Source organism: Cervus canadensis, chromosome 15 (genome assembly GCF_019320065.1).
Source record: "Cervus canadensis isolate Bull #8, Minnesota chromosome 15, ASM1932006v1, whole genome shotgun sequence".
In the NCBI taxonomy this organism is placed as follows: Eukaryota; Metazoa; Chordata; class Mammalia; order Artiodactyla; family Cervidae; genus Cervus; species Cervus canadensis.
Window position 1 is genome coordinate 46,301,990 of NC_057400.1, and position 14,349 is coordinate 46,316,338.

Here is a 14,349-nt window from a genome sequence, read left to right on the forward strand (position 1 = left end):
TATGAATTACTTTGTATCTCCCAAAATATAAGTTGAAGTCCTAATTCCTGTTACCTTTGAATATGAACTTATGTGGAAATAGGGTCTCTGCAGATGTAGCCAAGTTAAGATGAGGTCATTGGGGTAGGCCCTAATCCAATATGATTAGTGTCCTTATAAAAAGAAAAGGCAGGAAGAATCCCATGTGACAAAAGAAGCAGAGATCAGAGTGATGCAGCTGCTGGTCATGAAGGCTAAGGATGAAAGACCACCACCAGAAGCTAGGAAAAAGCAAGGGAGCATCCTGTTTAGAGCCCAGAGAGAGCATGGCCCTGTTGACACATCAACTGCAGACTTACAGCCTCTAGAACTATCAGAGAATACAGTTCTTGTGGTACAAAGCCCCAGGTCTGTGGGATGCTGTTATGGCAGCCACAGAAAATGAATATGCCCTTTGAAACAGCTCACAATTCACAGATCCAGACCCTGAGCCCTTACATTTTAGCTTGCAAGTGTCTTTCACTTATCCCACGTGTCACCATCACTCCCTGGGCTTGAGCCTTCAGCAAGTGTCCTTAGGATGGTTGCCACAACCTGCCATCCTCTCTGCTTCCTCACCTTTATTACACTTGCAAACAAACTTCCTTTAAAAGTAGATATCTGCTAACCACAAAGAATAACAAAACAAGACAAAGTTTCCCCTCTCTGTTAAATAAAAAGAAATCTACTTCAATCTCCACATCACGGTAGTCAAGTCACTCACTATCTGGCTCCAATCGACCTCTGTCACCTGCTACTTCCTCTGTGGCCATCCTCTCATATATTTAATGAGTGTTTTTGTATCTGGATGCTTCCACACAGGCTGGGCCTTTTACATCTACCAGAAAGGTGTTTCTCTGTTCTTGGTCTCTGTCTCCCTCCATCCCTCCCCTTCTCTCCCTGCTCTCTCTCTCATTCTCTCTCTCACCTGATGAATTCTTTTTATCATAACACATACTTCAACTGGCATCCCCATTGTGAAGGATTCCAATTTATTTTCAAGATTAGCCACCCTATCCTTATCCTGCCTCAATATTTTTTCTAAAAAACCTGTTTTAAATATTTTTACATGTTTACTTATAATTTCTGATTTCTGTGTGTGTTTTAACTCAAAGGCAGGGGCCTAGCTTTACTCTTTACCACTTACAACAACACCAGAGACCAAGAAGACCCTGAACCACATCTCCTGAGGAAATGAGTACACTGCTAACATCTTTCTAGAGTCCAGCAGGCATATGGCAACAAGCAGGTGCTTAGGAAATGGAAGTTGAAACAATGAATAGCCACAGTTAACAGAATATATACTCATGGATTCCTCTGCAATTTTTTCTCCCACAATAATCAAAGTGAATGAGGGCTTTAGGTGGCCTTCACTTCCTTTAAGAACATAAATTTTGCATAACTGTTTTTGCAGTGTATTAAATGACACTCCCTTGAAGGTGAGAAGTTTGATTATGTAAAATTTGAAAGTTTCACTGCTCTCCTTTCTCTAAGGCCCTCAACTAGCTCCATCACAACTTGGAGACAATGTTTCAAAACACTGAAGAACCACTGAGTAAAGCTAAGTATTTGCATTTGGCTAGAGGAAGAATTAATGGGGAGATCTTCCTGTGAGGATGTTTTCCTCTGCTGAGTACACAAGATGAGCAAATTTACCTAAGCAAGCATTGATAACACATTTGTCAAAAGAGCATTAAAAAAGGTTCAGGGTTTTAGATTCATAGCTACCAGCATCTCTGAAAGCTGTCAGAATTTATTCCAAAAACCATGTAAGACTGTTATGTTTTAAAATATTTGGAGAAATAAAATGGATAAATTTAATGTTTTCCCCTGAAATTTACACACACATTCAAAATTAACATCAAAAGTCTATAATTAACATCACAAGTCTACAAACTGGCTACTTTTCTTTCATCTTTAAATCAAAAAAGGAAGCAATCTGTAATAACTGAAAACAAAAGGATGTCTCTTTAACCCTCTAAGAAACAGCTCTCCATTAAAAAAAAAAAAATTACTAATTTAGTTTTTTACAACTTTCAATTTTGAGATTTGGCACGATTTAAAAACAGAAGAAAAAAAAAAGAACTTCTTAAGAACTTAATTAAGCCAGATGCCAATCACATTGAATTACTGCACCTGGGTGAAAAAAAAAATTTTTTTTTTTCTCTAAGCAACTATTAGCACAATGCCTGGAGCATAGTGGATCTCAATAAATATTTACTGAATGAATGGATGCATTTCATGCTTCATTTGAGGCTCATAATAATGAAGCACTTCAATGCTAATAGTGAAAATCTGCAGTGTGTTAATGTTTGCCAAGGGCTTGGAGGGCTGCACTGCATCCCAGGAGGAGATTGATTCTGAGGGGGGCCATCAGTTCAGCGTGTATTCCGAGAAGCAGTGACAGGAGCCTTATTCTCATGGGTCTCTAGGGATGACAGCATGTCTTTCTTGATTCTGAGACAGACTCATCCTCAGAGAAATGCTGGTGTCCTAATGCCAATTATGGTCTCAAAACTCATAAGATATTTTACTCAACACCTTATTTGAACTCATCTCTGGTCATTTTCTGGTAAGGTATTTGAGGACAAAATATTTTGCCTTCATTCTGGAGTGTATATATCTAACTGTCTATCAGAAGACGAAAACTTGCCTATCTGAGAGCTGATGCTAGAAGAGGGCAGACAAAAAAAAGGATTTTAGGTCATAAAAGAGAAGGTGGATTTGTTTTTTGGATGGGGAAGGGGAAAGTAGGAAAGGTTGGAGATTTTATCCCTCCTGTTCAAAAATGCAGATTCTTAAACAGACAAATGTGGAAAATATCCCCAGCCCTTGAATAAAGAAAATGAATTTTCAGAAACCTAGATCAAGACAGGCCAGAGAAGAACTTAGGTTCATTTATGCCCACCAATCCAACACAGTGGTCACTGGGAACACTGCCAGTAAGGATTCTGAGAGGGCATCCAGACTTAGACAGAGAGAGTTTGCAGGATATAGCCCAGAACAGGCATTTGTAACAAGCTCCTACACTTGTCTTTACACATAAAAATTTAACCTGTAGCAAATAGCTGCTTACAATGTGTATATGACTACTCAATTTCATCCCCATGGTAATTGTTAATTGGGCACTTATTTTTCAACAAGCACTTGTTTGTTTACCCAAATCATTTAATCTTTATTATAATTCTATTTTGCATATAAGGAAACTAGAAAAAATAACCAGAGGTTTTTGTAAATTGCTCAAATCATGGAGACAGTAAATATTAAAGCTAGGATCTAAGGCAAGAATTCTATCTCCAGAGGCTGCCTTCTTCACAATACTCCAGGTAGTGCTTAAGACTTAAAGAACTGACATATATTCAGTTGGGCATTATTTTCTATTGGATAATCATGATTTGCCCTTTTGGGAAAAGTTCATCAAGAATTATTTCAGTTTTGAGAGAACAGCATCGAAACAGCATCGAAACAGGGTGAAACAGATCACCAGCCCAGGTTGGATGCATGAGGCAACTGCTCCGGGCTGGTGCACCGGGAAGACCCAGAGGGATTGGGTGGAGAGGGAGGTGGGAGGGGGGATCAGGACGGGGAACACATGTAAATCCAAGGCTGATTCATGTCAATGTATGGCAAAAACCACTACAATATTGTAAAGTAATTAGCCTCCAACTAATAAAAATAAATGGAAAAAAAGAGAATTATTTCAAAGATGAAAATATAGGAAAGATACAAAGGAGGGAATTAAGCAGTTAAAAAATTGGGAACTCAATGGGAGCTGAAGATTAGGGGAATTAGAGTAGAGAGCTTAGAATGAAATGATATAGAAACACTTCAGGTAAATAAGGAAATGTGAATTTCTTTTAGTGTTCCATTGAAAAATAAAACCAATAAGTCATAACTAGAAACATTTAAATCACAAGGCACTCGAGAGGAAGACTCTAGATGCAGGTTGTTACAGTTGGCAACTGCTTAATACTACATAACAAATTTTTTATAGATCTTGAAATTCCATTACTTCTCAAGTTCAGTGTATAGTCAAGCAGGTTTGAATACACTCAAGGTGATGCACTTTTGATATACATCATGGAAAATGTCTTATGAAGAAGGACAAAATTTCAAAGCCCATAATTTAAAATCTGAATTTTTAGAGGCTAATAATGATGATGAATACAATAATAAACATGATACCTAACATTTGTTTAGGGCTTACCAACTCAAATACTGTGCAAACGACTTAAAGAAACTAGTTTATATATTTTTAATTATGACCTATGAGGTAGCCTCAAGCTCCTGAATATTATGCCACATATTTCTATGAAATAGAAAAAAATGTATTTTTTCTCAAGTAGTTATGACTACAATGTCATAAAAAACTCAATGATAATTAAGAATATTAAGTTACCATCAAATGGTCTTTGGATAACACAGTTTAAGTGCACTAAATTTCATGCTTTTTAGGTTTAGGAAAGGTTCACAGGACAGGTGGCAGAGTAACTTTATGAACTGTTAAAATAGTCTATTTCAGTACCAAAAAACTTATAGATGAAATAATTAATTATAGAAGACAGTTGGATACTATGGCATCACAAACCTCTGGATACCACAGAATTCTTCAGAAGCATGGCTCAGTATCCCAGGGGAGACAAACTGGGTATGAACCCCATTAGGAATGTGAGTTTTATCCCTGAAAGGGACAAAGACAGGAGAATAAAGGCAGACTCATGCACATCAAGGCTGGGACTCGATTTTTCTCTGCCTTGAACCAGCTTCAAAACTGTAGATAAAGTTGCTTTCTCTTACTGGCTTTCTGAATTAGAAAATGAGGTGCTATACAGGACAGGTCTATTAGATTCCCTTTAAAATGTTATAATTCAACATACTAAGAATATGATATTTGCCAGTGACTTAAGGAGATCCATGTAAGGATAGCCACAGGCTTTGAGCAAAGAAAAAATGACCAGGTAAGAAATTATTCCTCTCAAATATTAAGCTATAAAGAAGCTACAATCAAGCTACCAAAATGCTTTAACACCCAGAATCTCAAGCTTATTCAGAAAGTCTGCTAGGCAGCTAGGGTTTTACAACTCTAATCTTTGTAGGCAGAAAAATGGGTAATTGAATTAGTTTTTCTTTTCACATGAGACTAGACCCAGATTACTGCCCCTGAACAGGGTATGAGGAATCTAATTTTCTACTTTCAAACCAAAACAACTACACCTTCTGAATTTTTGGAGTTATTAACCTCTTCCATGTAAAGATTTTTAAAATAAAAAATAAAATATTTTATTCCTTACTTTGTGATCTTGGAGATAATTTCTTTGGCTACTTAAAATATATATTCATAATTTATTAATCATATATTTATTCAATGCATAAGTATTGAGCATTTACTATGCACCTCGTATTGGTTACATGGCCAGTGCACATGTGTACACATACACACAGAACTCTGTATCTTTTTCCGAAATCCACAATAATAAGGAGGATAGGTCTTAATATGTGTGTGTGTGTGCGCTCCTTCACTCAATCCTGTCCGACTCTTTGTGACCCCAAGGACTGTAGCCTGCCAGGTTCCTCTGTCCATGGAACACTGCAGGCAAGAATACTAGAGTGGGTTGTCATTTCCTACTCCAGCGGTTCTTCCCAACCCAGGGACTGAACACACATCTCTTGGGTCTCCTGCATTGGCAGGTGGATTCTTTACTTTCCCACTGTGCCACCTTGGAAACCCAGGTCTTAATATAGGGTCAAGCAGATAGAAGATGTTTGGGAAATACATGTCAAATATTTTCAAATGTGACCTAAAAAGAAGAAAAATATTGTAAAATGGTATCTTAAAACTTTAGAGAGATGCCATAAAAATCCTGTCATAAAACTCATTTATGATTATTATATTCCATACTAATAAAAATGCAGTTCAATAATACTTTGAATATATTGCCCCTGGAGGTGGGGAAGGAGGATACAAAAAAGTTATAATAAAGTTTCCTGTTCTCAATGAGTTTACAGTACCATCTGATGCATATAATAATTTTTTAAGAATATAAAATATAATGCTAAATATAACTTCTGAGCACTGTGAATACTGTTCTAAGCATTTAACATGTGCAATTCATTTAACCATCACCTAGCTCTTAGTAAGGGCTAATAATTTTACATACAAGGAAACTGAGGGCTGTGTCTTAAAGGGCGTACTCAGGATTTTGACTGAAGAAGGAGACCCCAAGCAAAATCACGCAGGTTGTGAGTGTATGTGGCCCAGAAGAAAACTGGCTTGGTTCAGGTGTAGGAGCCCCAGCGTGAGGACTAGGTAACACAGCTGGTCAGCTGGTTGAGGCCATAATAAGAAGGCTTTTACCTACAGTGTACAATTCAAATCTATCTTGGGGATCAAGGATACTTCAGAGGAGTGATGTGATTAGGACTGGACCTGAGTAAAATTAACCAAACAAATGGATTAGAGTAGATGGAAAATGAAGGCAGAGATATCAGTGGGGACACCACGTGGAAATGGCTTAGGCAAGCAGAGTGCAAAGACAAAGGTGATGGAGAAGAGCTGTGGATTCAACAGACACTATTAGAGGAGACTGCATATGACTTTACAGTGGATGACAAATGGAATAAAGGAAAGGAAGACTTAAATATTCCCATACTTTCAAATCTAGCTAAAGAAGATTACATCAGTTATTAAGAACCAGTAGGTAAAACCTTACCACGTGAACCTTCAGGAAGTTACTGTACGAATTCACAGACACACAAATTACCTGTTAGTATGCATATTAGAAAAGAACTCATGACAGCAAAAATCTGAAATTTTAACTCATATTATAATAATTAATAACATGAGACAATATATGTAAAAACAATCTTACCCCCTTGCTGTATTCGCTATCTGAATCACTGCTAAGCTCCTCAGTGTTCATAACCTCCAAATCAGACTCCCCAGGTGCAATTGGCACTGTTACTGTGAGGCTGGGATTATGAATAAATGATTGACCATCACTTTCTTCCATTAAGTATTTGTCCACGCTCTTTCCAAAACCACTGGTTTTATCTTTTTCTTTGTGGAAATTGTGATCCTTGCCCATTTCAGCAAGTGTGCGGTTCGAGATGTAGTTTTCCTTTTTAAAATTTAGATCTTCTGTTTGTCTTATCTCTTTGGAAATCTTTGGCTTTTTGGAAAATGCTTTTAGAACAAACTCACGTAAGGTTCGTTTCACATAATTTATTCCCTTCTTAATTCTGGCCACTGCAATCTGGAGGTTGTTTGCATCAGTGTCTTCTTCAATTGCTGTAAGATTGTCTGAACTAAATGAGCTCAGTAATAAAGCAAGAAATAGGTTGAGGACCTAAGTCAGGTGGAGAATAGGGTGTGGAGAAACAGGGAGATAGGAAATAAAAAAAGAAAATAAGTACAGTTTTCGGAAATACAGGCCAAAATCCAAACCAGCAATGAAGAGCTCTATACTTCTTCATCCATAGATAAGAACACAGGCTGGGGGAGCAGAGAAGCCAGAGTTCTCATCATTCTCCCCGTGTGTGAGCTTCTGTGAACGCGGGAGCAGAGGTCAGCCTAACCCTTAAAGGGCCAGCATGAGGAGCAAAGCGCATGCTCCCTCACCATTACCGTGATGTCATTCCTAAACTCATTTCTACAGCAGAAAACCTGTGTCCAAATTCCCTCCTATGCGCCTAAAATGCCCTCTTAACATTTGCCTTTACTTAATATTTGTTACCTGTGAGAAGCAAGTAGAACAAGAAAATTGAGACTACTACTGTCTGTTGTGCTGAAGGTAACTTAAGCCAAGATCTGCGATTACTTTTCCCAGAAGATAAACTTCACTTATTGCAATAAGTGGAACATATAATGCTCTTAGAGTTCCTGTAATAAAATATCCTCTCCAAGAATTGTGCCAACTTGCAACTTAATGAGACTTTTAAAGCAAAGAAAAAGATATGCCCATTGAACCCAATTCAAATGAGATAATGGCATTATGATTGGGTGGCCCTGGAAAAGAATATAAAACAGGTCAGGATAATGCCCATCCTTGAAGCAAAATTTTGTTTGTGTGCAAAACCATTTCTGTTTCCCTCCTTAGAGGCAAGGGTCCAAGTAAACTGAACATTATTTTTAAAAAAAATTCTCACAGAGGGCTCAAAATATGTAAATCATATTTTAAAAATATTTTATATAAAAAAGATGATTGAAAAACCCTTTCATGTAAGTCTCCTCATGGCCAAAGTCATCTACTTCATATTTAAACAATCAAAATTATACCAAACTGAGGAAAAGGACTAACCACTAATTTTGGTCACACTTAGAACAATTTCTCAGAAATGTAGGTAGAAAAGCACAAGTGAAAAAATGTCTGTGTTAATATAGCAGGCTTAAGAGAAGAATCTGAGATGGAGGGGAAAGAGAAAAATCATAGAAATAAATTTGATGAATCATTAAGAAATTTTGAGACTATTTTCCTGTCGGTCTTCACTGTCAGTAAAAAAATATATTTCACTGTAAAATATATGTTCGTTGATGTGTGTGTGTTCTAATAGGAATGGTGATGACAAACCAAGGGCTCATTTTCCCTTTAGTTTCCTTAATCAATGCAAATGTTAATAGATTTCTTTTTTCCTTCAAATTCATAATTAGATTTAGCTTTTCCAGCTTTATTGAGATATAATTATCATACTACATTGTATAAGTTTAAAGTGTACAACATGGTTTGATGAGCTTATAGATGGCAAAATGATCACCACCATAGTGTCAAGGAACACCTCCATCATGCCTCATAATTACCATTATCTTTTTGCAGTGAGAGCATTTATGTCTACTCTCTTACCAAGTTTCAAGTTGGCATGGGGGCTACAAGGACAAAAAAAAAATTAGCAACTTGTTTTCAAGCCAATGGGAAGTGAAGGTACCAACCATGTGGCTGTTACCATAGACAACCATATTTGATGAGCAGTCTGACGACAGGCTAACCAACTACACCAAATGAACATGACGGCTTTGAAAACTGAAGTGAGTCACTGAAGAGCATTTTGTCCCAATTTTCTCCTGCCTCTAAGCTTGAAAATTCCTACCAGCAGGTAGGTATAAGATAGACGGAAACAGAAGGCATACAAGCTAAGAAAACACTAATGGAGAAGTAGATCACTTGTAAAAGAGAAACTAGAGAGTAGTGGTGGGCAAACTTTTTCTGTAAAAGGGCCAGGTGGTAAATTATTTAGGCTTTGTAGGACAGAGGATCTCTGTCCATGCAGAGTAAAACAGCCACCGACAACATGAAAATGAATAAGCGTATCTGTTTTCAATAAATTTTGCTTATAGAAACTGTAATTTGAATTTCATTTAATTTCCCTGTGCCAAAAAATATTTTTCTTTATATTTTTAAACGATTTTTTAAATGTAGAAAACATTTTAGCTTTGCAGGAATCAAACAAAAACAGGCAGTGTGCAGGATTTGGCCCTTGGGCCATAGAGTTTGTTGATACTTGTTATAGATGCTAGTCTTATATATGACTATACACAGCAGGACTAGGCCTTCCATTTGCCTTGTTCCATTATAAATTCATTTTGTTATTATTAAGTTAATCATATTCTGTTTACTAGCATGGCTTCATGTTTGAATCAACATTTAAGAGATCTGAAAACCATGGATTAATTTATATGACATTACTATCAAAATGAAAGAAGTAGAAAAATGAAAACTTTCCATTAAAATAAACATTGTGAAAGCTATAAATAAGCATTATCTGGCAGAGAAATTAAGACAATAATTCATTATCTTTTCTGTTCTTCACTGGATTAAAATAGTCAATATTCTATTACAATTAATGGCTTTAGACCTAATTAATCCTATAATTTATAAAAATAAATGATCATATCATCATATAATAATTTTCTATGGAGAATTTTAAATGTATGAACAGGTGATTACATACCACCAGGTTTCCAATGACCATGACCATCATGTAAACAATGAGGCACATGGCTTGACCAGCAACCTCCATGCAGTCCCACATGGTCTCTATCCACTCTCCACACAGCACCCGGAACACAATCAGGAAGGAGTGGAAGAAGTCATTCATGTGCCAGCGGGGGAGTTTGCAGTTTTCATTGATCTTGCAGACACATTCTTTGTAGCTCTTACCAAAGAGCTGCATGCCAACCACAGCAAAAATGAAGACGATGATGGCCAACACCAAGGTTAGGTTTCCCAGAGCCCCCACTGAATTGCCAATGATCTTGATCAGCATGTTCAGTGTTGGCCAAGACTTTGCTAACTTGAAAACTCGGAGCTAAGAGTAAACACAAAACTCATTATCAGTTTTTATGAAAAAGTTCTCAATGTTTCCAGTCTTAAACTTTGTTCCAAAATTTAATTCTAAAATATTATCATTACCTGGTAAAATCAATTATTTTTATTATTAACTTTTAATCTACTGTCAATATTCCTATTATTTTGTTATATTTGCCACTGTACAATTACTACACATATTTTGAAGGAACTGCAATTTTAGTTCAGGATAGTTATGGAAATCTCTTATCACAGTATCAAATATTATATCCTTTAGAATTGGTCATTTATCCTTAATTCTATTTTCTGATACTTTCATAATTTTTTCATGCCGACATAAGGAGAAAGTTCAATAAATTAGAGGGAAAAGCATTAAAAAGTCATTATTTTTTTAATATTTTTGACATCAGACAACAATTTTGAGGGGATAATCTTTATGAAATCCACAAAGTTATGAACATATTATAATGATTGAAGTTTTACAAACCATAAGCTTCTTATTGTGATATAAATTACTGCCCTATCATTATACTAGCATATACAACTGAATATGTTATCAAGATCCCAAAATTAAAACATTCAAATATTTTTGAGCTCTTTAAGTGCATTTGCTACTAAAGGAACTTCATTTTACTAGCTACTGAGATCTAATCTTATATTTTGAATCACATCTCCAAAAGTTAAAAAAAATAGTAATGTAAAACCAAAGATACACCCCTTTATATATAGAATATAAAGGCAAGGTTGGTCTATATTTACCAGTCTGAATGATCGTAGAACTGACAATCCTTCCACATCTGCTAGAAAAAGTTCCACTAAGCTTAAGGTCACAATAAGACTATCAAAAATATTCCATCCTACTTGGAAATACTCATATGGATCCATGGCAATTAGTTTTAAAACCATTTCAGCTGCAAAGATGCCAGTAAAGACCTACATGAGAAATAAAATATATTTCTAGCATTATTAAAAGGTATGAAAGCAACCTAATGATGATAATGACTATCTGTGTAGCATTTACTGTGTTTCAGACAAGGTGCTTTATAAAGATACTTTATAAACATATATTATTATTTCATTTAATCCTATAAACCAACTATCACTATTCCTATAGCTATAAGCATCGAACAGTTAAGCTCTAACTCTCCTATCAGTTTTCATCACCTTTAGAGAGCATTTTAGAAGGGCACACTAAAATCTCTGATACATAAAACCTTTGAAAATTAAGATAGGCACTCTTTTTTTTTTTTTCATTTATTTTTATTAGTTGGAGGCTAATTACTTTACAATATTGTAGTGGTTTTTGCCATTATTGACATGAATCAGCCATGGAGTTACATGTGTTCCCCATCCCAATCCCCCCTCCCACCTCCCTCCCCATCCCACACCTCTGGGTCTTCCCAGTGCACCAGCCCTGAGCACTTGTCTCATGCATCCAACCTGGGATGGTGATCTGTTTCACCCTTGATAGTATACTTGTTTCAATGCTATTCTCTCAGAACATCCCACCCTCGCCTTCTCCCATAGTCTAAAAGTCTGTTTTGTACATCTGTGTCTCTTTTTCTGTTTTGCATACAGGGTTATCATTCCCATCTTTTTAAATTCCATATATATGTGTTAGTATACTGTATTGGTCTTTATCTTTCTGGCTTACTTCACTCTGTATAATGGGCTCCAGTTTCATCCATCTCATTAGAACTGACTCAAGTGAATTCTTTTTAATGGCTGAGTATATTCCATGGTGTATATGTACCACAGCTTCCTTATCCATTCGTCTGCTGATGGGCATCTAGTTGCTTCCATGTCCTGGCTATTATAAACAGTGCTGCGATGAACATTGGGGTGCACCTGTCTCTTTCAGATCTGGTTTCCTCAGTGTGTATGCCCAGAAGTGGGATTGCTGGGTCATATGGCAGTTCTATTTCCAGTTTTTTAAGGATTCTCCACACTGTTTTCCATAGTGGCTGTATTAGTTTGCATTCCCACCAACAGTGTAAGAGGGTTCCCTTTTCTCCACACCCTCTCCAGCATTTATTGCTTGTAGACTTTTGGATAGCAGCCATCCTGACTGGCATGTAATGGTACCTCATTGTGGTTTTGATTTGCATTTCTCTGATAATGAGTGATGTTGAGCATCTTTTCATGTGTTTGTTAGGATAGGCACTCTTTGTAAAACATTTATTAAATAGCTTATGTCAACAAGTTATTCTGGAAGATAGTAAAAATGAAACATATTGATACTGAAATTTTGAGCCAGTCTTTTTTTTTGTTGTTCTGATTGCTCTTAGAGTAGTAAGGAAAAAGTTGATTCACCCCAAAGATTTATCAGTAGAAGAGGGAAAAGTATTTAATCAATATAGTGGCAGCTAAAGTAAGATTTCCAAAGTGAAAATGTTAGTCACTTAGTCATGTCTGATTCTTTGTGACCTGATGGACTGCAGCCTGCCAGGCTCCTCGGTCCATGGAATTCTCCAGGCAAGAATACTGGGGTGGGTAGCAATTCCCTTTTCCAGGGGATTCCCAACCCAGGGGTTGAACTCAGGGCTCCTGCATTGCAGGCAAATTCTTTATCCTCTGAGCCACCAGTGCAGCCCCAAAGATTTCCAAAGCTTTGACACAAAAGTATATCACAGAACATCCTTAATTTATGACATGGCATCAAAAGGACTCAATTAAAAAGGCAACAGCAAAAGTCTTATAAATCACTTGGGTACAATTTGATTCAAAGAAACTGAACAAAGAACGTTCAAAGGGAAAAGGTTAACTCTATAACTGTGAGTCATTTGTAAAATAATACGTCATCAAGAAGACTAGCAGGGAGCACCCAGATTGGGACTGTAGTTACAGACAAGAAAACATGATGGATCATTTTTGGATTCACAGTAATACAGACAACTCAGTGAGAAGGTACTGGTTTTCATGATCTGACCTCTAGCAACAATTAGAAACTAGATGATCCTGCCCTTTTGCAATTAGGAATAGAAAGAAGAATGCTAAGTCAGGGCACATGAGTTTTAAACATCCTGCCTTGAAATGAGTGTAAGAAATTTGGAGAGAAGACCAACTCAGAAACACTCTTTGACTTCAAATATCAATTGATTTGGGACCATGGCAAAAGCAAAATTATCTCATACAGACATTTTGCAGAGACATCCAGAGATGTTCATGATTGATGAAGAGTCACACATTGGGACGTTCTGGCTGTGAAATAGAACTTCTGCCTGGTTATGCAGATTGCTGTAAATGAGCACTTTCTGTTTGCCATAAGGCATTAACTGAGTGTGATCACCACTGCCCATTTAAGAGATCACTCTGGCATCAACCTTCCTAACAGAATCCTACATCTTCCTGAAGCTTACAGATCCCCTCTAGGCTGCCGTTATATCTTCTGTGTCCAGTTTAATCATTTTGACTTCTAAATATTCTTGTCCTTAAGGCTTGTTTCTGCTGATTCACTGAAAGCATGATGATTATAAAAAACAGATAATTAATAAGGAGCTACTGTGTAGCACAGGAAGCTCTGCCTAATACTCTATTACGACCTACATAGGAAATAACAAAAGGTAGATACACGTTATGTGTGTAACTGATTCACTCTGCTGTAAAGCAGAAATAACATAACATTGTAAATCAACTATACTCCAACAAAAATTTTAAAAAAAAAGAAAGCATGATGATTACAATTATGATGGTGATGACTGATGAAAACAGGTTTAAGTACTTACTATATGCCTGGCTAATAAGTAGGAAGTCTTCATTCCTCTCAATAAATATTAATAAATAAGCATTAATTTTATCTATATATTGAATATAAATAAAGCATTATTGTTATATTAAGATAAAAATATTATTTTATAAAGAAACCATTACTATTACATAAATGAGAAAATGAAAGATTATAAATATTAACATTTTTCCCCAAGGTCATATAACTACTAGGAGGCAAAACCAGGACTCAAACTAAGGACTTTGGGATTCCAAAGGCCTGAATCCTTTACCTATATGTCAAAACAAAGTATCCATAGTTTTTCTG

At 36.4% G+C, this 14,349-nt stretch overlaps 1 protein-coding gene and 1 long non-coding RNA gene across 3 annotated transcripts in view; one reads left to right on the forward strand and one right to left on the reverse strand.

Moving 5' to 3' along the window:
* LOC122453743 overlaps positions 1 to 14,349 on the forward strand; it is a 173,704-nt gene that overhangs the window by 89,103 nt on the left and 70,252 nt on the right. The gene's annotated exons all lie outside the window — the stretch shown is intronic.
* Positions 1 to 14,349, reverse strand: part of SCN9A (sodium voltage-gated channel alpha subunit 9) — a 164,569-nt gene that overhangs the window by 48,595 nt on the left and 101,625 nt on the right. Inside the window, exons 15-17 of the mRNA XM_043487903.1 lie at positions 11,076 to 11,249; positions 9,961 to 10,317; positions 6,888 to 7,364 (exon numbers count right to left, since the gene is read on the reverse strand). Coding sequence (XP_043343838.1) covers positions 6,888 to 7,364; positions 9,961 to 10,317; positions 11,076 to 11,249 — 1,008 coding nt within the window. The remainder of the gene's footprint in view (positions 1 to 6,887; positions 7,365 to 9,960; positions 10,318 to 11,075; positions 11,250 to 14,349) is intronic.